The sequence below is a fragment of the Carassius auratus genome, unplaced genomic scaffold (assembly GCF_003368295.1).
Source record: "Carassius auratus strain Wakin unplaced genomic scaffold, ASM336829v1 scaf_tig00035131, whole genome shotgun sequence".
NCBI classification, from domain to species: domain Eukaryota; kingdom Metazoa; phylum Chordata; class Actinopteri; order Cypriniformes; family Cyprinidae; genus Carassius; species Carassius auratus.
The window spans coordinates 239,825-265,655 of record NW_020526206.1 but is presented as its reverse complement, the minus strand read 5'-3'; the positions used below and the strand labels follow the sequence as shown (position 1 = coordinate 265,655).

The window sequence follows — 25,831 nt, the reverse complement described above, 5'->3', positions numbered from 1 at the left end:
CATAAAATGTTATCCTCCACAGCAAATTGTCTTGCAAGTCAAGGGGGTTGAATCATTTTGATTGCAACTGTATTCTGAATAAAATATTGCAATTTGAAACTTCCATATCATTGCATTCTGTTTTTATTCATGATTTGTACAGTGTCCCAACTTTTTTGGAATCGGGTTTGTGTGTGTGTGTGTGTATTAATCAGTTATTTGCTAATATTTAACAGCAAATAAAACCATCATCTAATGAACTATATCTTTGTGGAAGACTTCTTTATAGCAAATATAGGTTATCATTGATAAATGTCCTCATGAACACTGAACTATCCATCACTGTAAATAAACCGCAGTTTTTGTGTGTTGCTTCACCACTTTCTGCCCAGACACAGATCAAATTTCAACGACGACGTCGTATTTTCTCACTGGTCAAAACATCCGCTATTTTCTGCAGCTCGAATTCTGCTGCTTTGCGTTCAACGATCTAAGAAAATTATAATTAGTTAAATTCACACACAAAGACGTTTCAATATGCGAACAAATGTCACAACGAAGATCTTTGCTCGGCTGTATTTTCTTCTCCTTTATGGGACTTTGCCTTCACTGCGAGCAGGTAAAAGATTGAAAGTGTCTGCGTTTCTCAGAGAATGAAAGTGAAAGTAACAAACAAGTACGCGTCGTGATTTGAGACGTTTTTGTAACGACAGAAATTAAATGTGATGAGAAATGCATGCTAACATCGTATAGGCTTATGAAATATAAAAGTAATACGAGTTTTGTCTGCTTAAAATCTAAAAATATCAACTAACTTTCGATAAACACTGCAGCAGCATTTGCCAACACCGTTATGTGACTGATCAGCATTAGAGGTTTACATATTAAACAGGACTGTTTTAGGGGCATCAAATTAATTGACAAAGACTATGATCCTATTGGATAACCATATATCTGTCTTTTTAATATGTGTGTTTTTATTGCGTTGGTTCAGATATCGAATGTTTTCTAGACTCAGATAATTACAGATGTATGTATTATGATAAAAGTCTGTACTTTCTCATTCACATTCTTTCTTTCTTTCTTTATCTCCCCTAAGGACAACTGAATTTACAGAAAGACCAGCACACAAAAATACAATTTACATTACATAAAAAAATTACATTAAACTAATCGCAAACCAGTGAATAGTTGTTTAATTCACATTTTATTTCTCCTCACTGCAGAGAAGCACTCGCTGTATTACATTTACACAGCTCTTTCCAAACCTGTGGATCTGCCGGGCATCTATCAGTTCAGTGCTATGGGTCTGCTAGATGACAGACAGATCGACTCTTACAATAGTAAAGAACAGAGGAAGATTCCCAGACAGACCTGGATGAAAGAGAAAATGCAGGAGGATTACTGGGAAAAAGGCACCCAGTCCAGAAAGAGCAAAGAACAGTGGTTTAATGTGAATGTTGATATTCTGATGAAACGCATGAGACACAATGAATCAGGTGAGAAACATTCACACATATTAACCTGCAGATACACTATCATTTCATTTATATATTCATCTCACAGACATTCTGTCTCCATTTCAGATCTTCATGTTCTTCAGTGGAGACACGGTTGTGAAATTGAGAAACAAGGAGATGAAGTGAAGTTTTCCAAAGGCATTAGTGAATACGGCTTTGATGGAGTAAACTTTCTGTCTTTTGATGATAAAGAGTCTCAGTGGGTCGCTCCTGTTGATGCAGCTCTACCATCCAAGAGAAAATGGGACAGTGTGCCGATCCTAAACCAATACACCAAAGGATACCTGGAGAAAGAGTGTGTGGACTGGCTCAACAAATTCAGAGACTATGCAGACGAGGAGCAGAGAAAAGCTGGTGAGTAAATGTTCACTATTAGTATTTGTTGTTTATATGATTGATAAACCAACTCCTGTGTTTTCAGCTCCTCCAGATGTTCATGTGTTTGCAAGGAAATCCAGTGATGAATCCAAGCTGAAACTCACCTGTCTGGCCACTGGTTTCTACTCTAAAGACGTGACGATGACTGTTAGGAAAAATCACACATCAGTGTGTGAAGATGAGGTTAAATCCACAGGAATCAGACCAAACCATGATGGGACTTTCCAGCTGAGGAAGAGTGTGGAGATCAATGAGGATGAAAAAGATGAATATGATTGTTTTGTGTCCCACAGAACCTTCAAATCAATTATCTTGAAACTGGGTAGGTTAACTGAAAGCGTTAATTCAGTCATTAATGCTCAAGCATCGTAACGACTTGCTCTGATTTCATTCAGAATATTCAAATAGTTCTCCATCTTTACTCATCTGTATGAAATATTATGTGACCTGACACATTGAGATTAAATATTATATCTGAGAATAGCTCTATGCTTGATATTATCATGGTTTTCCAGGACAAGTTACTGAACCGTTGATCGCTGAAGCATCTACTGGTATGTCTTTGTTATTTTCCAGCAAATTTCAAGTAGATTCAAACCGCATCGATGTGACATTGCACTATTTCTCCAACAGGACGAGAGAAAGCTGGAGAAACATTAGACAGCTGTGTGACAGTCTCTCCGGAGAAAGTCATTCAAACTGGTAACTCCATTTTAAAAGGAATATCAGTGTGTTTCTGTTTCTACACAGGACAAATCTCATTTAGATTCAGGGCTTCTTACAAAAGGAGCTCAAGTTTTCATGCATTTCACAGAAGCTCATGTGCTGCTGTGCCTCTGTGCATCACATACATATAATACACTGATCATCCAGAACATTAAAACCACCTGCTTAATATCATGTCACCCCCCCCCCCCCCCTCATGCAGGGGCGGATCTAGAAAATATTGATGGGGTAACATAAAATAATGTTTTAGTAAAAAAAATGTTAAGTATATTTTACTGTGCAATTTCTTACATAACTTCTTTGAGTTAGACCAAACTTTTATTTTGGTGGGTTGTAGAAAGAGTTTCTGTGTTTTTTAATTAACTATTATTATTAGCTAATAGGAAGTATAGCATATCAAATATGCTAATACTTGAAGTATAGCATACTCTACTGTGCAATAGTACTATATTTCTGTTTGAATTTCTTCAAGTTATACAGAGATTTTATTTTGACAGGTTGTAGTACTGTGTAGTAATGTCCACATGTGTAGCCTACATCATGCGTCAGTATAGTGAAGAGCTGAAAACACCATGCGTGCTTCAGTGTGTGTGTGTGTGTGTGTGTGTGTGTGTGTGTGTGTGTGTGTGTGTGTGTGTGTGTGTGTGTGTGAGTGTGTGTGTGTGTGTGTGAGAGTGTGAGTGAGTGAGTGTGTGTGTGTGTGTGTGTGTGTGTGTGAGTGTGTGTGTGAGTGTGAGTGAGTGTGTGTGTGTGTGTGTGTGTGTGCGTGTGTGTGTAGTAGAGCACACATTCCCAGAGAAGTGTATAACAACATCTTCAGGGTCGCTGCTGGCCAAATGTGTGTCCTGAGCAGGATTGTATTGTTGAGCACCCCTTCCTCAAATATGATGATGGAAAAAAAAACACCTACTATAGAACTTTACATATACATATATACTAGGGCTATCACGATATTAGATTTTTCATATCACGGTTATTGTGGCCATAAGAATTCACGATCTCGATATATCGTGATATCTATAGAAACCTTGGGGTGGGGAAGATATCAGTCAAATTATTTTTTACTTTGTTTATTGAGTTTTTCTTTTTCACCCAACGAGCCTAATATTGATACTGATAAACGCAGGGCACAAGACTCTGGCTTTCTCTGTCTTCTTTGAAGCTCTTATGAAATAACAAGAGAGAAAATACTGTCAAGTTCAACAGTATGATGAATAAATATAAATGGTAACACTTTAAAATAAGATGCCATTTGTTAACATTAATGTTTAACAAACATGAATGAACGATGAACAATACATTTATTACACAATTTATTAATCTTTGCTAATGTTAATTAAAATCGAATTATTCAATGTTCATGTTCATAGTACATTAATGTTTACAAACACAACTTCTGATTTTAACAATGCATTAGTAAATGCTGAAATTAACATGAACGAAGATTAATAAATGCTGTGGAAATATTGTTAATTATTATTAATGTTATCTATATATGTTAACTTATGTAATTAACTAATGTTAACTAATGAACCTTATTGAAGAATGACCACAGATGAGGCATTAAGTGCATGGCACTGTGACCAACTTAACATTTTACAGAGTTTAATGTAGCAATGTGGTCGCTCAGTTTTTCAAGATCCGTTTTAATCGTGTAACTGTTCGTGGATTTGAACAAAGAAAGAAATGAAGTGTTACTACGCACAGACCGTATTGATTGCAAATACAAAAATAAGACGAGTAAAGAAAACGCGGTACTTATTAAAATAATCACCCTTTACTTAAGTACAGTTTATGAACACAGAAAACCGCTGTTAATAGGTTATATCATATTTCCCAGTCTATGACTAGTAAAATAATAACAACTCACTCTGATAAACACAGCTCTCTGTCAGAGTTAAGGCACGATACTGCCACCTGGGCACTCAACCAGGTACTGTTACCAAGTATTTACATGTGGTGTCATCAGAAGAGAACTGTTCATTTTAAATATTGCGGTTATCACTAATACCGGTATATCCTCATACACTAAATTAACACGATACCAACAGAAGTAAATAGATAATAAGGATTATATATATATATATATATGAGTGTGTGTGTGTGTGTGTTTACTGTATGTATATGTATATATAAGTGTGTATATATATATATATATATATATATATATATATATATATATATATATATATATATATATATATATATAAATATATGTATATTTGTATGTGTGTATATATATATATATATATTATATATATATATATATATATATATATATATATATATATATATATATATATATATATATATATATATATATATATACATATACATATATACATACATATACATACAGTGGGGCTCGAAAGTTTGGGCACCCCTTGCAGAATCTGTGAAAATATGAGTAATTTTCAAAAAATAAGAGAGATCATACTAAATGCATGTTATATTTTATTTAGTACTGTCCTGAGTAAGATATTGTGCATAAAAGATATTAACATTTATTCCACAAGACAAAAAAAATGCTGAAATTATTAAAATAACCCCCTCAAAAGTTTGGGAACCCTTGGTTCTTAGTACTGTGTTCTGTTACCTGATGATCCTCGACTGTCTTTCTGTTTTGTGATGGTTGAGCATGAGTCCCTTGTTTGTTCTGAACAGTTAAACTGAGCAGCGTTCTTCAGAAAAATCTATTTAAAAAGATTCAAACATTCACTGATGCTCCAGAAGGAAACAAGATGCATTAAGAGCTGGGGGGTGAAAACTTTTGAACACGATGAAGATGGCCAAATTTGTCTTATTTTGTTGAAATATAATTTTTTTCCATTTAGTTCTGCCCTTCGTAAGCAACAGAAGATACTTGTATGTTTCCCGGTACACAAATTAAGTACAATTTACCTCGATCTTCAAATTGCAAAAGTTTTCACCCCCCAGCTCTTAATGCATCTTGTTTCCTTCTGGAGCATCAGTGAATGTTTGAATCTTTTTCAATAGTTGTGTTTGAGTCCTTCAAATGTCCTCAGTGTGATAAGATGCATCTCAGAATCATACAGTCACTGCTGGAAAGGATTCAAATATGCAAAGATGCTGGAAAACTGAAGAATCTGCAGGAGCTTAAAGATTTTTCTGAAGAACGCTGCTCAGTTTAACTGTTCAGAACAAACAAGGGACTCATGCACAACCATCACAAAACAGAAAGACAGTCGAGGATCATCAGGTAACAGAACACAGTATTAAGAACCAAGGGTTCCCAAACTTTTGAGGGGGTTATTTTAATAATTTCAGCATTTTTTTTGTCTTGTGGAATAAATGTTAATATCTTTTATGCACAATATCTTACTCAGGACAGTACTAAATAAAAAAATAACATGCATTTAGTATGATCTCTCTTATTGTTTGAAAATTACTCATATTTTCACAGATTCTGCAAGGGATGCCCAAACTTTCGATCCCCACTGTATATATATATATATATATATATATATATATATATATATATATATATATATATATATATATACACACACACATACACATACTTATATACATATATATATACATATATATATATATATATATATATACACATATATATACATATACATACATAAACATATATATATATATATATATATAATCCTTATTATCTATTTACTTCTGTTTTCAAGTCAAGACTTTATAATAAGATTTTCATAAACAGGGTTGTAGGATTATTTTCTTGGACTGAAATCCAAACAATATGTTTTTGAGAGGATATGTTTGATTGCATTAGGATTGCTCTTGAATTTGGTGTTTGGGATAATCATAACAGATTCTATTTGGTTCTTTCTGTAGCTGAAGTATTTTGAGACTTTTTAATGTGCTTCACCCTATGATGTTTGACCTGCTTTCTCCTGCACTTTTATCACATTTAAACCAGTGAATATTTGTTTAATTCACATTTTATTTCTCCTCATTGCAGAGAAGCACTCGCTGTATTACATTTACACGGCTCTGTCCAAACCTGTGGATCTGCCGGGCATCTATCAGTTCAGTGCTATGGGTCTGCTAGATGACAGACAGATCGACTCTTACAATAGTAAAGAACAGAGGAAGATTCCCAGACAGACCTGGATGAAAGAGAAAATGCAGGAGGATTACTGGGAAAAAGGCACCCAGTCCAGAAAGAGCAAAGAACAGTGGTTTAATGTGAATGTTGATATTCTGATGAAACGTATGAGACACAATGAATCAGGTGAGAAACATTCACACATATTAACCTGCAGATACACTATCATTTCATTTATATATTCATCTCACAGACATTCTGTCTCCATTTCAGATCTTCATGTTCTTCAGTGGAGACACGGTTGTGAAATTGAGAAACAAGGAGATGAAGTGAAGTTTTCCAAAGGCATTAGTGAATACGGCTTTGATGGAGAAAACTTCCTGTCTTTTGATGATAAAGAGTCTCAGTGGGTCGCTCCTGTTGATGCAGCTCTACCATCCAAGAGAAAATGGGACAGTGTGCCGATCCTAAACCAATACACCAAAGGATACCTGGAGAAAGAGTGTGTGGACTGGCTCAACAAATTCAGAGACTATGCAGACGAGGAGCAGAGAAAAGCTGGTGAGTAAATGTTCACTATTAGTATTTGTTGTTTATATGATTGATAAACCAACTCCTGTGTTTTCAGCTCCTCCAGATGTTCGTGTGTTTGCAAGGAAATCCAGTGATGAATCCAAGCTGAAACTCACCTGTCTGGCCACTGGTTTCTACTCTAAAGACGTGACGATGACTGTTAGGAAAAATCACACATCAGTGTGTGAAGATGAGGTTAAATCCACAGGAATCAGACCAAACCATGATGGGACTTTCCAGCTGAGGAAGAGTGTGGAGATCAATGAGGATGAAAAAGATGAATATGATTGTTTTGTGTCCCACAGAACCTTCAAATCAATTATCTTGAAACTGGGTAGGTTAACTGAAAGCGTTAATTCAGTCATTAATGCTCAAGCATCGTAACGACTTGCTCTGATTTCATTCAGAATATTCAAATAGTTCTCCATCTTTACTCATCTGTATGAAATATTATGTGACCTGACACATTGAGATTAAATATTATATCTGAGAATAGCTCTATGCTTGATATTATCATGGTTTTCCAGGACAAGTTACTGAACCGTTGATCGCTGAAGCATCTACTGGTATGTCTTTGTTATTTTCCAGCAAATTTCAAGTAGATTCAAACCGCATCCATGTGACATTGCACTATTTCTCCAACAGGACGAGAGAAAGCTGGAGAAACATTAGACAGCTGTGTGACAGTCTCTCCGGAGAAAGACATTCAAACTGGTAACTCCATTTTAAAAGGAATATCAGTGTGTTTCTGTTTCTACACAGGACAAATCTCATTTAGATTCAGGGCTTCTTACAAAAGGAGCTCAAGTTTTCGTGCATTTCACAGAAGCTCATGTGCTGCTGTGCCTCTGTGCATCACATATGACATATAATACACTGATCATCCAGAACATTAAAACCACCTGCTTAATATCATGTCACTCCCCCTCATGCATAGAGGCACTGACTCCACAAAACCTCTTGACTTGTCCTTTGGTTTACAAGACATTTGTAACATATCTTTTATGTCCTGCAAATGGTGAGATGGGGCCTCCATGGATTGAATTTGTTGGTCCAGCACATAAAGTGTTTTTTTTTTTTCTCTTTAATACATGATTTCAGTGTTTTCTTGATGAGTCAGCTGTGTTAATAATAACATTACTTGCTTGACGGAAAGGTTTGCCAAGTGTTAACAACAAAAACTGTCCAATTGCTACTCAAAACTAGCCCAAGCTAACCTTGTGTCGAGTGGGGTCCCCTGGTAAAAATCACATTTTGGGGGCTAAAATACATATTATTGGGGTAGCTTCTACCCACAGTTCCCATGAAAAACAGCCTGTGGCAACAGTGAAAAAGAGGCCCAATTCAAAGGGGAAACCGCGGACAAATAAGTAATATCTACAATGGACACAGAGCACTGTCTCGGGGCAACCAAAACATCTTGAAGTTGTCTAATTTGGCACGGTCTCCCTGCTACACTAATAGTAGTATGGCTTTCCTCTGTGTATACGTATCCTTCCAAGTTTTTTTTTTTTTTATGTTGTCCCCCCGCCAACTGTTAGACGAAATTTACACCCTTGCTCAGAGTGTTATCATGCTGGCCGATGTATGTGTAGCCCACGATCTCAAACTCTCCAGTCTGATCATTAGTCAGAGGTTATGACTTAATATTTAAATGACCGCTTCATGCTTGTAATTGTGTTTTATCTAGCCCCCTGAATTACATAAACAGGGTTGTAGGATTATTTTCTTGGACTGAAATCCAAACAATATGTTTTTGAGAGGATATGTTTGATTGCATTAGGATTGCTCTTGAATTTGGTGTTTGGGATAATCATAACAGATTCTATTTGGTTCTTTCTGTAGCTGAAGTATTTTGAGACTTTTTAATGTGCTTCACCCTATGATGTTTGACCTGCTTTCTCCTGCACTTTTATCACATTTAAACCAGTGAATAGTTGTTTAATTCACATTTTATTTCTCCTCATTGCAGAGAAGCACTCGCTGTATTACATTTACATGGCTCTGTCCAAACCTGTGGATCTGCCGGGCATCTATCAGTTCAGTGCTATGGGTCTGCTAGATGACAGACAGATCGACTCTTACAATAGTAAAGAACAGAGGAAGATTCCCAAACAGACCTGGATGAAAGAGAAAATGCAGGAGGATTACTGGGAAAAAGGCACCCAGTCCAGAAAGAGCAAAGAACAGTGGTTTAATGTGAATGTTGATATTCTGATGAAACGCATGAGACACAATGAATCAGGTGAGAAACATTAAATATGAAGTTTAAACAGCATATGTTCAATCTATCCTTTAGGCAAGCAGTTGGTGCTTTATCTCAAAAGTGTCTTCAGTGATCCAAATTTATACATCTGGTTATAAATCGAATTTGAGTAATTACATGCCTATTAGTATTGTGCCAATAATATCTAAGGTTGTAGAATTTAAGGTTTTCATTTCTAAGGTTGTGCAAAAATGGTGGCTAAACCTTTACTGTAAATAATGGATTTACCTCTTTGAATCGAGTACAGTTTGGATTTCATACTAGTTATTCACCAAAATCAGCCAGTTGTGTTTAGTTGAAAAAGATAAATACTTACTGGATAAGATACCTGTGTTGGAGTGGTCTTTATAGATCTAAAGAAGGCATTTGACACTGTGGTAACCATGATTTTTCTGAAGAGGTAATACTGGATAAAGTCATATCTCTCAAATAGGAAGAAAAGTGTGTGTGTGTGTATTGATTGTACTAACTCTTCTTAACTGGCTTGCACAAAGGGGTTCCACAAGGCTCCATCATGGGACCAATCTAATTTTAATTTCATAGTAATGATTTCCATGAAATGTCTAAAGATGTATATATATATATATGTGTGTGTGTGTGTGTGTGTGTGTGTGTGTGTGTGTGTGTGTGTGTGTGTGTCTGGACGATGTCCATAGTTTTACCAATGTAAATAGCTTTGAATAAGTTTCCTTAACTTTGACCTCAGTAATGACCAATGTTCGGCATTGGCCTTCCATGTCAGATCTGCTATTGAATACTAAGAATATTGTGTGTAACAAAGCAATTAGTAGAGATGAAGTGAGGAGCATTAAACAGCTGTCTAATATTGTTAAACTAATTTACAGAATTTTACAGTTTGGCCAGGTTTGACTGCTGGTCCTGCTATGTAATTTTTATGTTCAGGTTTTTTTTTGTTTGCATATCGAGAATAGTTTTACTAGTTGGTCCTTCGCAGGTGGTACAACTCCTTAATAGAATAATTATATACGAAAGGCATAAAGGTTTGGGGGGGATCCACTCTTTTATTTAATTGTTGTGTCATTGAACACACACAATTTGCTTGCTTCATTTATAAAGTTTTGCACAGGCTTGTCCCACTTATGGTATTTTATGTAGTTGTATGTGTTGTTTGAGCAGGTATCATTTTGATTTCTTTCCAGAGCTTCATGTTCTTCAGTGGAGACACGGTTGTGAAGTTGAGCAGGAGGGAGATGAAGTGAAGTTTTCCAAAGGCATTAGTGAATACGGCTTTGATGGAGTGGACTTTCTGTCTTTTGATGATAAAGAGTCTCAGTGGGTCGCCTCAGTTGATGCAGCTATACCATCCAAGAGAAAATGGGACAATGTGCCGATCCTAAACCAATACACCAAAGGATACCTGGAGAAAGAGTGTGTGGACTGGCTCAACAAATTCAGAGAATATGGAAATGAGCACCTCAGAAACACCTGTGTGTAAATGTGTTTGTAATTGTTTTAAGTTTTGCAGCTGTTGAAGTTGAACCTGGCTGATAAACTGATTCCTGTGTTATTTTCAGCTCCTCCAGATGTTCATGTCTTTGCAAAAAGGTCTTCCAGAGACAAAACCAAGCTGAAACTCACCTGTCTAGTCAGTGGCTTCTACCCCAAAGACATGACACTGGTCATGAGGAAATATCGCACATCTCTGTGTGAAAATGAGGTTGAATCCACAGGAATCAGACCAAACCATGATGAAACGTTCCAGCTGAGGAAGAGTGTGGAGATCAATGAGGATGAAAAAGCAGAATATGATTGTTTTGTGTCCCACAGAACCTTCAAAGAACCAGTTATTGTCCAATGGGGTAATTAAAGCTGTGTAGAGAAAGAAATACTTGATATTGGATAAGAAAAGTTGTAAAGGTTTTTACTTGTTATATCCCCATTTGTTTCTATCTTTTTGCATTTGTATAGATGCTGTGACGGCATGATTGGAGATACAGCTGTTTCACACTGGAACAGTATGTGACTGGAAGCAGTGGAAATTGGATTAGCATGCTTTTTAACCTCTACTTTAAATCATTTTAGCATGCTTTTGTGTTGTTTGTTAGTTTGTTTTACACAAGCTACATATATATTCACCGAAATAATTGATAATCATAAAAAAATATTATTACTCATGTAGCTCCATTATCATTAATCTGAATAGATGCACTGTGCATGCACTGACTTGTTGATCAGAATAAATATATTGCACATGTAAACAAATATGTGAAATAGATTGCAAAGCTTAAGGCTTATATAAGCAGAATTTTCACAATCTGAAACAGGATTGTATTTATTCGGATTGTCAAAGAGTAGTGCATGTAAATACTGTATATACTGACAGTGTTAATCATGTTTATTTGTAATTCCATTTTAATTTTGATCACCAAAGAAATCCCTGTTTCTTTGAAAGGATCATGAACTGCATTTTTTTATAATAAATAGTTCACTTATAATGTGCGATTTTTCATTAAACAATTTAGAAATACATTTTCTTTTTGGTCTGTTTTTGACCGTCTGGTTTCAACAGTTTCAATACTGAACTGTTGCTCATACTGATTTCTGTTCTAACAGCAATAAACCACTGTGCAAGATGCGTTTCACTGACTGCCAAAAACTAAATATATTGCTTGCTTCACCACGTCCGCATCTTGGCATCACCACATTGTTTTCTTATTGGTTGAAACCACGTAGACCTATTTACACTTAAGGGTATCTGAATATGGAAGAACTTCCAGTGGAAACAACAATGGCTGAATAAACAGAGGTGTCACTGTAGCATCCCTCATTGCAAATAATATGTAATATGTTTTGTGGAAAACTGACATTTAATGAACAAACTGTCTTTCCATTGAACTGCCATGACTGGGATGTAAAAGCACCATTAGTTGAAACACTCATGCACTGTAGGTCAGGATGGCTGAATTAAACTCATGTACCGTAATAACTGCTGCTCATGGGCCTGGCGAGACTATTGCATATTTATCATACAAGAACAACCAGTGTTTGTGTCAGAGAAGCAGTGTTCTATCTCCAACTGCTAAGCATTAAAGACACTTCCTGTTCACGTTTCAGCGAGCCATTTCCCATCATGAGCACTGTATGTGCTTACACAGATGTGTCCGGCCCGTGGGACTGTTGTTCCATTTCCTTTTGCTACCGAATGTCAAAGGTAATTTAATCAATGATTTAATTATTCACAGAGCTTCTTTCAGCTACTGTCTGGAGAAATGAAAAAAGAAACAGTTCCAGTAGAGACATCGCAGTTCGAGTTTGAATGTGTGTGTGAGCAAGACAAAGTTTATTGTCATTTTTCGCCGGTGTGGTGGGAGATGAGATGAGAATGTGTCCGTTTAATGGAGTCATCTTGACAACCACTCGAGACACAGGAGACAAAGACTGCCCTGGATGAAAACAGGACACGTACAGTTATACTGTAACAATAGTGATCAACCCTCATTAGTCTCAACCTTTCTCTCTCTAGATCTTTAACCAGTAAAAGATTTTGTCTGTACGGCTGTGAGATCAAACACCACCTTCATGAAAATTACAAGAAGCATGTGATGTCTGAGCACTATCATGGGCTACAGAACAGATGGATTGTGGTAGTTTAATTCTGTTAATGTTAAATTAATTGTCCAATTTAATGCTAACTATAAATTCTAACTCTTTTAGTAGCTATAATTGTGTGTCCTCGTATGCATGCTTGATAAATTTAGAAAACACCCACCCGCTGACAGCCTCTCCATCTGTGTTATTAAAAGAGTTGGTCTTAATGACGGGAATAGATGTGTTTTGATCAAATTAAACTGATTTTTCTAGGCCAAGTTTGACTTTAGATATATTTAAGTTGTTTGTGTGAATAACCATATAAAACTATGAACAATGTTCAAATGAACCTTGTTCTGTCGATAGTCTGTTGTGATATATATGCATTTTTTTAATTGTTTATAGAAACCCTGCAGCATCATTCATCTGTATTTATACAATTCAATTGAAAACAAAGATTTAAGTTTATTTGTATCTTATTTTTGTTAAATGCATAAATATACAGGTTTTAAGTGTTTTTCTCTGTGATTATTAGCAGAAATTAGTTTTATTAAATAATTACCCTTCCAGGACACATTTGAAATCAAATGCACTTGAAAGATTAGCCTAGAGATCGATTGTCCTGTAGAGTTCAGCTCCAACCCTGATCACACACACCCTTTTCTTTCACGTTATCCTTTTGTATTACTTTACTTTCTTCCTTTTCTTTCTCGTATTCATAGATCCATCTCTGTCCCGTCTAGAAATAATAAATAATAAAAGCGCAAAAATTAAAGAGCTCTGAAATGTTTAGTCGCGCATCTGTGAAGTTCTGAAGGCATCGCCCCTGGCAACCGATATTGTATCCTGCCATCATGGCCAACCGGGTCAGACTCCTCCCAAATCAACACGTGACTCCTCACTCTCATATTACCTATTCAAATACAGTAGTCTTATAAGCGTGTATCGATTCACCTTTAGATGCTTTATTTCTGGGTAAATGCATGTGTTTCTGGATGTGTTCTGAGTCCTGTGTGTTTGTCTCAGTAAGCCTCAGTCATGTTCGGGAATATGACGGAGAAAGCTGAGTCTCCAGCTGCTGGTGAATGAACAGAAACACTGAAGTAATCCAAAGTCACAGTCAAATGATCAGAGCTCCGGGACACGGACTTGTGTTAATTAGCTTACGTTCATTTTCAGCTCACGCAGGACTGATCTATTCTATAAGGAATTACTATAAATGTCTTATTGAGAACTATATGCTCTAAAATACCCTGCTGTTATTTTGTTAATCTGTGTGAAAATCTTATTTCTATAAATGTATTGTATTTACCCATGTTTATTATGTTGTGTGTATGAATGTGTTATAGGTGTATGTTTTTGTATTCATATGCATTTATTTTATTAGTTTACTTTGACTATACATTTAATAATAGTACTTTTTATTGAATTTTTTATTAATCGGCTATTATTTACTTTATAAGCTTTAGTTGTGTGGAGACCTGCAGAATATTCATGAAAACACTCTTATATTAAAAACATTTTATATCAACTACAATATACTCACGTTTCGTGTGTTCAGGCGGTTCCTCCGAGGGGTCAGACGGGTTCAGGCCGGAGTTCATCTGGAAACACGGTTCTGGGTCGCCCGTGTCCGTGACCAAACGCTGCCAGCGATCAGAGGGCGTGGTAGATGGGCGGAGCCTGCGTGTGACTGACACCCCAGGGTTCTTCCACACCTGTCTGAGCCCGGATGAGTTGCGCGTGGAGTTTAGTGTGCCCAGACCGCACGCGTTCCTCCTGGTCCTGTGGGCGCAGCGCCGCTCTGGACTGGATTAGTGCTGCATTCGGACCGCAAGCGCTTGGTTTCACCGTCGTCCTGACCACGATGACACGCTCGGAGCAAAACACGCGGCCGCTGGGGACTTCCTGAAGGAGAGCGAGGAATTATGGGAGTTTGCGTGCAGCTGCGCGGGCGGTTATCACGTGTTCGGCAACACTAAAGGAAGGGACACATATTGAATGAATTATTGTATTTGCAACATTTTATCTCCCAACTCTGGATTTTAAAAAATGCTGAATTGCGCTATAAACTTGCAATTTTAAAAAAAACTCAGAAATGTGAGAAACCATTGCAAAACAAACTCAGAATTGCGAGAGAATTGTGAAAAAAACTATAGACATAATAGTGAGACAAACTAAGAATTGTGAGACGTTAACCCAGATTTGCAAGACAAACCTAATTGTGACACAGGATAAACTCAGAATTTCAAGATAATTCAGAATTGTGAGAAACTCAGACTTTCGAGACAGGATAGTGGAATAAACCCAGATTTGCAATATGAACTTGATATTTTATAAAAACTACTCGGAAATGCAAGATCTAAACAGAATTTTGAGAGAAACTAAGAATTCTGTGAATTCATAATTTTATATATATATATATATATATATATATATATATATATATAAAACTAAAAATGTGACAAACTCAGAATTGTGCGAGATAAGAATCTCAACTCCATGATTGATTGATAGTATCAACGCAATTTTTTTTACTATTTTGTCACACAGATGTAATCTGATAACATTAATAAGAAGCTGCTTTGAAATGGTGTGTATTGTGAGGATCATTACAGAAATGTGTCTTGACTAAATGTCTTGAGGGGAGGTCACAGGTCACCGAGCTGCTGAAGAAGGTCGATCTGCTGATGAAGCGTAATGCAGGAGCACATTACACCGCTGAAATCCTGCTGCAGGCTGACACCGCCATACGCCATATTTATAGATTTTTATGGCTGCTTGAATGATAACATCGGTTTAATTATCATGAATGTCGGATTCACTTGATGAATTAATAGAGAATGAGGAAATTAAGAGCCGTGACAAGCAGATGGACTGGAGTGTGTTTCTGTGCTCATTCGTTCTCATGAACACAAGCACTTGCTCTGCAGAGACAGAAACTCTTTATTGGCATGCTTTATAAAAACCAGGACAGATAAACTGCCCATCTTCATTAAAAAAATCATTCTGCTATTGCCAGACATCTGGTAAATGTCGTTCTCAGACTGAAATGTGGTTTAACATGTTCTTCACGGTTCTTCATTGGCACAAAAACATTTAAAGATCCCAAACAAACGTCCCTTTACAGAATGAAAAACAGTTCATTGGTCGTAAACTCAGGTGATCATATGTGCCATTTTTCCTGGCCAGGGTTTATATGTTGCCTAAAATATCCAGATCTTCCTGTTTTCATACTTGCTGAAGTTAATGATTGAAATGGAGTTTGACCAATAACATGCAGGCATTGTACATAATTGATGCATTACAAAACATATTTAGTGTGTTAAACTTGAAGCGGTGCTGCGCAGGCCAATCAGTGTGTAACATCAAATTACCATGAGAGCGATTCAAAAGCATAGGGAGCTTCTGCTCTCTGCATCTTTCACAGTAATTTGATGTCATACAACGGTTGGTCTGTGGTCATCCTACAAAAAAAAATCATGTACTATACAGAAGGATAAAAAAAAGACTGAGTATAAATGTGAAAAGCAAACTATGAAATACAGAATGTGGAGCGTTTCTCAAACTTACACACACACATTTATACATATAAACAAACACAGGCGTCCTCAAAACATTGTCTTTATGAACAAAAATACATTAAGGCATCAAAGACGAGATATGTCCAGCAGATGTGATCACTGTAAGGCACATTTTCGCCAGCCGCACATGCAGCTCAAACACAAGAACTACAGGGGCGGCCGCTGATGATGTCACAACTGGGTGTGGCCTAACGGAGGGCGGGGTCTGATCCACCAACTCACACTGGCATCGGCAAACTCATCTTTCCACTTCCTCTCAGCACTGCAGACAAATGGACAGATGGATAGACCAGTGGACAGACAAACAGTTGGACAAGTAGACAGGTTAACAGATAAAAGGATGGATAGACAGACATATAGATGGATGAGTGCATGGATGGATGGAATGGTGGATGAATGAACAGACAGATTGACCAATGGATGGATGAACAGACAGATGGATAGACCAATGGACAGACAAACAGTTGGACAAGTAGACAGATGAACAGATGAATGGATGGACAGACAGATAGACAGAAAGACGGATGGATGGATAGACAGATAAACCAATGGATGGGAGAACAGACGGATGGATAGACCAATGGACAGACAAACAGTTGGACAAGTAGACAGATGAACAGATGAATGGATGGACAGACGGATAGACAGAAAGACGGATGGATGGATAGACAGATAAACCAATGGATGGACGAACAGACAGATGGATAGACCAATGGACAGACAAACAGTTGGACAAGTAGACAGATGAACAGATAAAAGGATGGATAGACAGACAGATAGATGGATGAGTGTATGGATGGATGGAATGGTGGATGGATGGACAGACAGATTGATCAATGGATGGATGAACAGACAGATGGATAGACCAACGGACAGACAAACAGTTGGACAAGTAGACAGATAAACAGATAAAAGGATGGACATATGGATGGACGGATAAACAGTCAAACGATAGACATAGATGGACGCACAGACAGACGGATGCATTGACAGACAGACAGACAGATAAAACATATATTGGTCAGTAAATCTTCTTCTAATTCATCTCCTGATTATTTCATGAAAACTGAGATAAGATCAAAGTTGAGATGTTTGCTGACCTCTGGTGAAGTACAGATAGAAGAAATCGCAGTAGAAGATGGTCTGGACGACGCCAGACACCACGGCGATCTGGTCGAAGAATCCCTCCACGTGATAGCGCCACACCCAGTTAGCGAGGTACAGCGTGCGGTACAGGCCCAGGAAGAACAGGTAGTGTGTGGTGATGGACTCGGCCTCGCCTGTCTTCGTGATCATGAAGAGCTGCGGCAAGATGGCCACCGACTCCAGATAGATGGAGAACGTCCACAGTATCTACACAAACACAGAGATCTGTCACGACAATGTCTCTTAACATCTAAAGAGCTCCGTGGTGAGCTCTGACCTCCAGCGGCGTGAAGGCGTAGTTCTCCAGGAACGACAGACCCGCCACCGGCACCAGCAGGAACTCCACGCGGAACGAGTCGCTCTCAGAGTCGTACGAGTTCCTGAAGCGGAAGTAGATGAGGCTGACGGTGGCGTACGCCAGGACCAGATACACCACCTGAGAGACAGACAGATCCCAATCACACATCTGTCACACTGCTTTCATTAACCAGTCACTTTCCCTGGGATTCAAACCCACAACCTAGTGTTGCAAGCACCCTGTTCTATCAGTTGAGCAGCAGGAACATTGTTTGAGTGTTTGTTGTTTGGCAGCTTCAGCGAACTAGCTGTTGGTTTGTCATGCACATTTAACCCCTTTACGTGCAAACATCGCTGACGGCCCCAGTTTATTATTGTTTCACTTTCACAGCACATTAAACATCACTGTCTTACTTCATCTGGACAAACTGTGCATCAATGGAAAGTTTAAAGACTCAAGCTTCGATATTTGACCAATATTTTGATAAAACATTGTTGCAGTGACAGATATTTAGTGATTTATGTCAGGAGTGCAAAATAATAAATCCGTATTATGCCACATTTTGAATAGAAATTCACAACTCACTCATATTCAGTCACGTCAAGAGCGGTTTATTTGTGTTCACATAGACTCACTGAACAGCGTCAATAAGGATTTATAGACCAAAGATGCATATCTGCGGAGATATATGGATATATTTACTGATGTTTACTTCATATTTCTTCAGACAGAATCGTCATTTCTATTCATTTTCCACGGATTTACGCAATCAGATGATAAACAGCCTCTCCCAGCGATCTGTGTGTGCGTGCAGTAGTCACAGCTCGTGCGGTGTGTGACTCAGACTCTGATTGGGTCTTTCAAACGTCAATCTAGAGTTTCATATCTGGACACCGCCCCATCGTGTCACATGCTTCCTGCACACTTCCTGGTAGTTATCTGGCCAAAACAACACTGAAACACCTCTGTACACACAAAATATCCGAATAATAAACCCGCGATTACGATAGTAAAGCTTGGTATGAGAATTTCTTGAGATCTGGGGCGTTTTTATAAAAAAAATCGAAAATGTACATCGGAAATGCTAACTTGTGCAGCGATGAAAAAGGCTACAAATAACATATTTTTACAACAGTAAACGACCAAATTCCACCCCTGATCGCTAAACGAAGTTATTATAAACACTCGATCGGGGTTTAAAGTGAGTTTTGAGTAAAAGTGTACTAATAATTTCATAAATTGTCAGATGTAGCTTGATGCTAACGTTAGCACCAATGCTACTAATAGCAGGTGCTTTTCTTCTTCATAATGCATTTTTGTCTCAATAATTCACGTAAGGTCGTAAGAAAATGTTTTGTTGTATTTTTATAGTAAGACTTTTGATAAATAAGGGCTAAATGCAAAGAGAGACTGAAGTGAGATCGCTGCTTTGTTGCTTTGTAAAGCCTGAAAAACCACAATCAAGGCTAATAAAGGTGGAATAAAAACAAAAGAATAATGATAAAAGAATAATGCGGATAATGTGTCATACTTGGCGGAGGTGTGAAAGAACCGTTTGGTGAGAACAATACAATCATGATTCGGGCAGTTTTCAACAGTGAAACATACACAAAGAGCACAGGAATGTTTACATGTGAGATCTTACAGAGATGACAAGGGCCATAAATCAATCTGATTAGCCTTCTCTAAAAACACACATGACATGGCCTTAGAAAATATTTCATAAAATTCACAGTTTTACAGATTCGATTATGAAATTTTTTATGAAGTCTTGGAAGACTTGTGGCCTTAGCTACACTGTGTTTTCAAACTCATTTCCTACATCAACATTTTTTAAAATACATTTAAAACATATGTTTTTAATATTTTTATTTTTGTTTTTATGTTTGAGCTTATATATCTCTATTATCATAACAGTCTGAGTGATTCTGATTCCTGAACAGTAAACTTTAAAGTGTCAGCTTTGTGAACAAAGGTTGATTATGTATCTAGTCAGAAAGAATCATGAGCAGAAACCTTTTTATTTTGGGTATGTAATTTCGGTCTCCATGCCGAAAAAGGGGGGTTACTAGTAAGGGGTTTATGTCAAAGCATGAGTTTAAACAAATAAATACAGATTATTTCATAGTTTTTTTTTTTCATTTATCATTGGTTTGCCATAATTACTTTATTTTCAGTTACAATGTGTTAATCTCTTAATTTTGGCACAAAATAATTTAGATTTAGTGTCTTATAATTTAGAATTTGTATCATAATTGTGACATTTTATCTCAGTGTTGACATTGTTCTTGTCATAATTATGGCTTTATCTTATAATTATGACTTAGTATGTGATAATTTAGACTTTTTATTTAATAAATATGAAAAAAATATATATATATATATTTGGTTTTAATTATTTTTATTTTTTATTATTTCATAATTATGACTTATGTCAATAATTATGTACCAAAGCAGAATATTTTTTTTCTTATGTAGTCTCAATGGGCTTTCATGGTCTTTACCTTCATGATGGTGTTGTAGACAGAGATGAAGGATGTGAACAGGTCCAGATATCTGGTGGTGAAGACCAGTGCGAACAGCACCTGAGACTTGCCAGAAATACCTGAAACACACATAAAACAAACTTCAGAACAGAACACAACAGACTCATAAATGTCAAGAGATGATCTTGAGTTTCCCAAGGAACCCGAAGAAGTCCTGAGGAACCTTAAAGTCACTGTATAGAGAGTTCTAAGGATTGTCTAAACACATTCTAAATGTTAGAAATGTATTGCTGAAACACATTACAAAGACTCTAAACTATGTAGTACTGAATCGTGGAACAGTTTTTGACCAATTTTGTGCTCAGGATGTTTTGGGTGGGGCTAAAACGGTGTCTCGATGACGTATAGAGCATCACAGTCCCGCCCACGGCCCGAGAGAGCTTTGGTGCCGAAAGTAAATTTCCCATTCATTTCTCCCATTGAATTTTGGAAAAATCTGTATCTAAAGATAGAGCATGTGTGATGATAACCAGCTACGGCTCAACTCATAAGCATATAACATATTATTTCAAGTGAAAAAATTAAGACAAAATCTGATCATATTGTGTACATATTTTCATTTCGAGCGCAGGAACTACTCATCCCATAAACCACTACGCCTCACTGAAGTCGACTGAAGCCACAACCACGAACGAGCCTTTTGAGCGACTTCGAAATCTGACGACGGTCGCGCGAACTTTTTCCTCCAGTTAATTTTATTTTGTATAGTAAATGTGCAGTATTAGCAGTTCTTTCAGTATTGTGTAAATAAATAGTGTTTTATATAGGTATTGTGTATTGATTTTTATATTTATCATCGTGTATTTTATATTGTGTGCGTGTGTGAAAGTGGTTAACAATAACGTCAGCAACATGGTGCAGTGCTTTGTACCTGACTGAAATCACTTCAAATCGTTGTCAACACATGTCGTCGCCATTACACAAATGTTCAGTAAATGCACAAAAATGTATGCCTAGGCTAAATATTGTTTTGACAGTGGCATAATAAAATGCTTGATATGACTCATACCATATGAAGGCTACAGAAGCCTTGCTAAAGTTGATGATAATGCTAACTAAAGTTACCAACCTCCCTGCAAAACTCTCATGGCAGCCAAGGAGATCATGATTGCACTGATAAGTCTACCGTGCAAAAACGCAACACAGGTTTTTATTTTATTTTATTTTTTTATTAATGATCTTCAGTCTTCACGGACCTTCGCGGGGTTTAACCAGACGCTTACACGAGCTCCAACAATCAGATGCATCACTGTGGGATTGTGGGATTGTTCAGGATTTTGGGTAAGGAAGTACTTAGCCAAGACATCGCGAATAAAAGGCATTTATATCAAAACAAGGTTAGTGCCCCATGATCCTTTTGCATTTATATGTGCATATACTATCGCTTAGTACAGCAGTAGCTGGTTTTAAGTCTACCATGTATGGTTAAGTTTTTATGGCTTATACCCCAAATATCAAAGCAGAAATTGCATTGAATTTTTACTTCCGGCACCAGCTGTGGGCGGGACTGTGATGCTCTATTAGCGTCAGTGATTCCCCTGCTCACTGTCACCGTTCGTTACAATCTACATTTTCCTAGCTAGCTATATCTTCCATATGTAAATGCATAGGCTATTACCTGGTTGCAACATTGTACAAAACAGCTCGGTGTTATTATTTACATTTCCTTAAAACCAGGGGCGGCGTTAGGGGTGGGCTAAGGGGGCTGGAGCCCCGAATGTTTTTATTACCACCATGCCATCAATGAGTTTTCATGCCCAATAAAGTAATTTATATTAGAATTTAAATAAATAAATAAATATCTCTCGACTCTCAAGTCCACAGTGTCTGTAAATTTACCCAAATAAGTTACGCGTTGTCATTCACACCCGACGAAAACCGCCCACTGATTCTAGTGCTTATGACTGACATGTAAACTGGCCAACCATCGATGAGCCTCTGTACGATCCAGCCAATAAAATGAGATCTTTTTGAGGCAGGCGGTTTGTTGGCGTGTAGTATTTTACTAGATCAATTTATTTGAAAATTAAAATGGATATTGCAAAATTCATCTTCTTCTTCTTCAAAAAAGGAAGTAAACCCCCCCCAGCCAAAACACTTGAACGCCAAGATACAACAGCTTCAGGTATCTGTAACTTTTAATCTTAGTAGTATATTTCTTTTTCGGTTTTAAATTGTGTCTGATTTAACGTTACATTTTGAACATCTAACAGTTAACGGTTGCGCAGCACAGTCTTTAGGACACACACACACACACACCGCTCCGAACTCCCAAACTGATTCAAATGATTTGCGATCCCCAAACTGACTCAAATGATTCGCGATCCCGCTACGAACTCCCGAACTGCTTCAAATGATTTGCGATCCCCAAACTGACTCAAGTGATTCGCGATCCCGCTACTAACTCCCAAACTGACTCAAATTATCCGCGATCCCGCTACGAACTCCCGAACTGACTCAAATGATTCGCGATCCCCAAATTGACTCAAATGATTCGCGATCCCCAAATTGACTCAAATGATTCGCGATCCCGCTACGAACTCCCGAACTGATTCAAATGATTCGCGATCCACAAATTAACTCAAATGATTCGGGATCCCGCTCCGAACTCCCGAACTGACTCAAATGATTCGCGGTCCCGCTACGAACTCCCGAACTGACTCAAATGATTCGCGATCCTGCTACGAACTCCCGAACTGATTCAAATGATTCGCGATCCCCAAATTGACTCAAATGATTCGCGATCCCGCTCCGAACTCCCGAACTGACTCAAATGATTCGCGGTCCCGCTACAAACTCCCGAACTGACTCAAATGATTCGCGAACCCGCTACGAACTCCGGAACTGACTCAAATGATTTGCGATCCCAATACACATAATGCTATAAAAGTGTGCACATCGAGAGAAATAAACAGCAGATGTTCATGTTAACAACTTCTTTAACTTGAGCAAACGCTGCTAATACATATACATTTGTTAATAAAGTAAATAAAACGAAAACATGAATGTTTTAATGCTACTGTACTGAATAAAAATAAACGATCCACTCGAAAGTCTCTTCTGATCATGACAGGACCTGGATCAGTGAGCTGCGTCTCGGGCCGATGACATCACTTCCATGGAGGCATGTTGTACACGCCCCCGTCCATTGACTCCGCCCCCACGTCAAAACAGTGCCACAAAGAGAGATGTGCAGAAAAGTGAAGCGCAAAGGAAAAATGGTATCGCAAGCTCAAACTAGACTGACACACAAAATAAAAGCAGCTTTGAAAATAAGTTAATAGATATGACCATGGAAAATATGTATTGCAAAATCATTTCGCGCCGTTTCATTTGTTTTGCAATTCTTAATTTTTGTTTGCATAAAGCAAATGTATTTTCCTCAATACCTTAAATAAAATGTTTTAAATTTGTTTTTATTGTCTTTGTATATTTTAAATCTTTCTGATTTATTAAAATAAAAAAGTCACATACATGGATTTTTCTGGGCTAAGCCCCAGATCTCCACTCACCCTAGAACCACCCCTGCTTAAAACGATGATATGAAGAATTCATTCAGCCAGGTTGTAGCGGGATTTGACTGTTGAGAGAGACGCTTTCCCGCGAGAGGGCGTGGTTTCAGCGCCGCCGGCGGACACGCCTCCAGCGGATTGAGAGTAGGGTCCTGCTTACCTTTCCAAGAGTTTAATAACTTATTTTATTTACTTGGCGGTTTATATGTGTGTGTGTTTGTGTGTGTGTGTGTGTGTGTGTGTGTGTGTGTGTGTGTGTGTGTGTGTGTGTGTGTGTGTGTGTGTGTGTATCATTCAAATGTGGCTGGGTGGTCAAAAACAAATGTTTTTTTTGTTGTTGTTGTTGTGTGACGAACACATATTTTAATATGGCTTTACACGGACTTTAAAGACAAACTTGGGTAGGTGGGTAACACAGGTGGTATCAGTTGCCACGTAACATAAACACAATGAAAACACGTGAGCAAACGCGTAAAATCATTTACAGTCCCACAGTCGCGCGTTTAAAATGTTTCAAGCGTTTGCATATGAGACTCAATTATATATAATATATATTGTCTGGTCTGTGTTTCTGCATGTACCTGCGCATGATTTGGATCTCCAGATCTTCAGGAACAGAATAATGATGGCGACCAGATGACAAACATCTCCAGACAGTCGGAAGATATTCATGTTACTGTTCAGTAATCAGCGCTGGAATTAAAGAGTTGTGAAGCTGATCTCAGATCAGATGTTTGTCCTGCAGAAATAATGATGATAAATAAAGCATGCTATTTCTTTCTGCTGCTCAGCGAGTGCACGTCATCCGGGTTTCAAGTATAAATTTCGTATTAATTGAATAGACATACCAAACAGATTCCGTGAAAATGTCCTGCAACTCTCTGCTGATCTACACTGGACTTTGGGCTTGCGCCGCTGATCGGTGACGTGGCTGACGGTGCGCGCGACCAGGATCCGGGTTTTCTCGGTTACAAGCAAAAACTACTGGGCATGCGCACATCAATATAGCTTCATTTTTCTTCACACTGTACAACAATAATTACTATTTTTGCATTATCGTAAGAGGTAGGTTTAGGGTTGTGGTAGGTGTAGATGTTCATAAAACACAATCTAATAGGTAGAAAATTCCATTTGTTTTTAGCTTCCGGTTTTTGCTGTATCCCTTTTAGCCACAACCGTTTTCTGTGGCGCGCATTTAAAGGGGAATCGGTTCAGCTCACAAAATAAAAGTGTCAAGTTGTGTATGTGCACTCAAAATCGCTCATTTAATTTTAAAATAAGTTACATTAGTGAATTATGATAACATTTCTACAGTTCCGCTAGAATGATTCAAAGACGTAAATTCATGTGGAAAAGCAGATTTCACTATCATTTACTCACCGCGCAAATTCAGGACTGAATCCTCAGTGTTAGCTGATTCATTCTAAATCTAAATCATTCTTTGTATTATATTTTGGCTTACCAATCTACTGTTTCTACCAAAACAGATGCAGAATTGTCTAGTTTGTACAGATGCTCAAGTACATCTTTGTAGGTGTATTTTAGCTTGTCATGTTGTGACTTCTCTTCCTCACTGAGGATGTAGATTTGCATTGTCAAGCAGTTTAATGTGAATAACGCAAAATATGGCATGTAAAGTGAAATCACTAGATCAGATGAAAGATAGACAGAATATAGCCTTATACTTAAGAAATAAGAATAAA

General features: G+C 37.6%; 2 protein-coding genes and 1 pseudogene across 2 annotated transcripts; 2 read left to right on the top strand and 1 right to left on the bottom strand.

The window, feature by feature from the left end:
* The first annotated feature begins 433 nt into the window (after window positions 1–433).
* Window positions 434–11,928, top strand: LOC113081859 (uncharacterized). The gene is made up of 15 exons (XM_026253760.1): window positions 434–598; window positions 1,206–1,478; window positions 1,566–1,853; window positions 1,921–2,199; window positions 2,393–2,431; window positions 2,511–2,579; window positions 6,568–6,840; window positions 6,928–7,215; window positions 7,283–7,561; window positions 7,755–7,793; window positions 7,873–7,941; window positions 9,200–9,472; window positions 10,654–10,941; window positions 11,029–11,313; window positions 11,423–11,928. The coding sequence occupies exons 1-15, from the start codon at window positions 517–519 to the stop codon at window positions 11,437–11,439; spliced, it is 2,841 nt and encodes a 946-aa protein (XP_026109545.1). The 5' UTR covers window positions 434–516; the 3' UTR covers window positions 11,440–11,928.
* Window positions 11,929–14,092: 2,164 nt separating this feature from the next.
* Window positions 14,093–15,831, top strand: LOC113081862 (GTPase IMAP family member 7-like; annotated as a pseudogene).
* A 139-nt stretch (window positions 15,832–15,970) lies between these two features.
* On the bottom strand, window positions 15,971–25,109 carry LOC113081860 (ER lumen protein-retaining receptor 3). Its single transcript, XM_026253761.1, has 6 exons — window positions 24,977–25,109; window positions 24,710–24,867; window positions 20,575–20,675; window positions 18,050–18,208; window positions 17,727–17,979; window positions 15,971–16,888 (listed from the first exon to the last, which is right to left on the bottom strand). The coding sequence occupies exons 2-6, from the start codon at window positions 24,798–24,800 to the stop codon at window positions 16,845–16,847; spliced, it is 648 nt and encodes a 215-aa protein (XP_026109546.1). The 5' UTR covers window positions 24,801–24,867; window positions 24,977–25,109; the 3' UTR covers window positions 15,971–16,844.
* Between the last annotated feature and the right edge of the window lie 722 nt (window positions 25,110–25,831).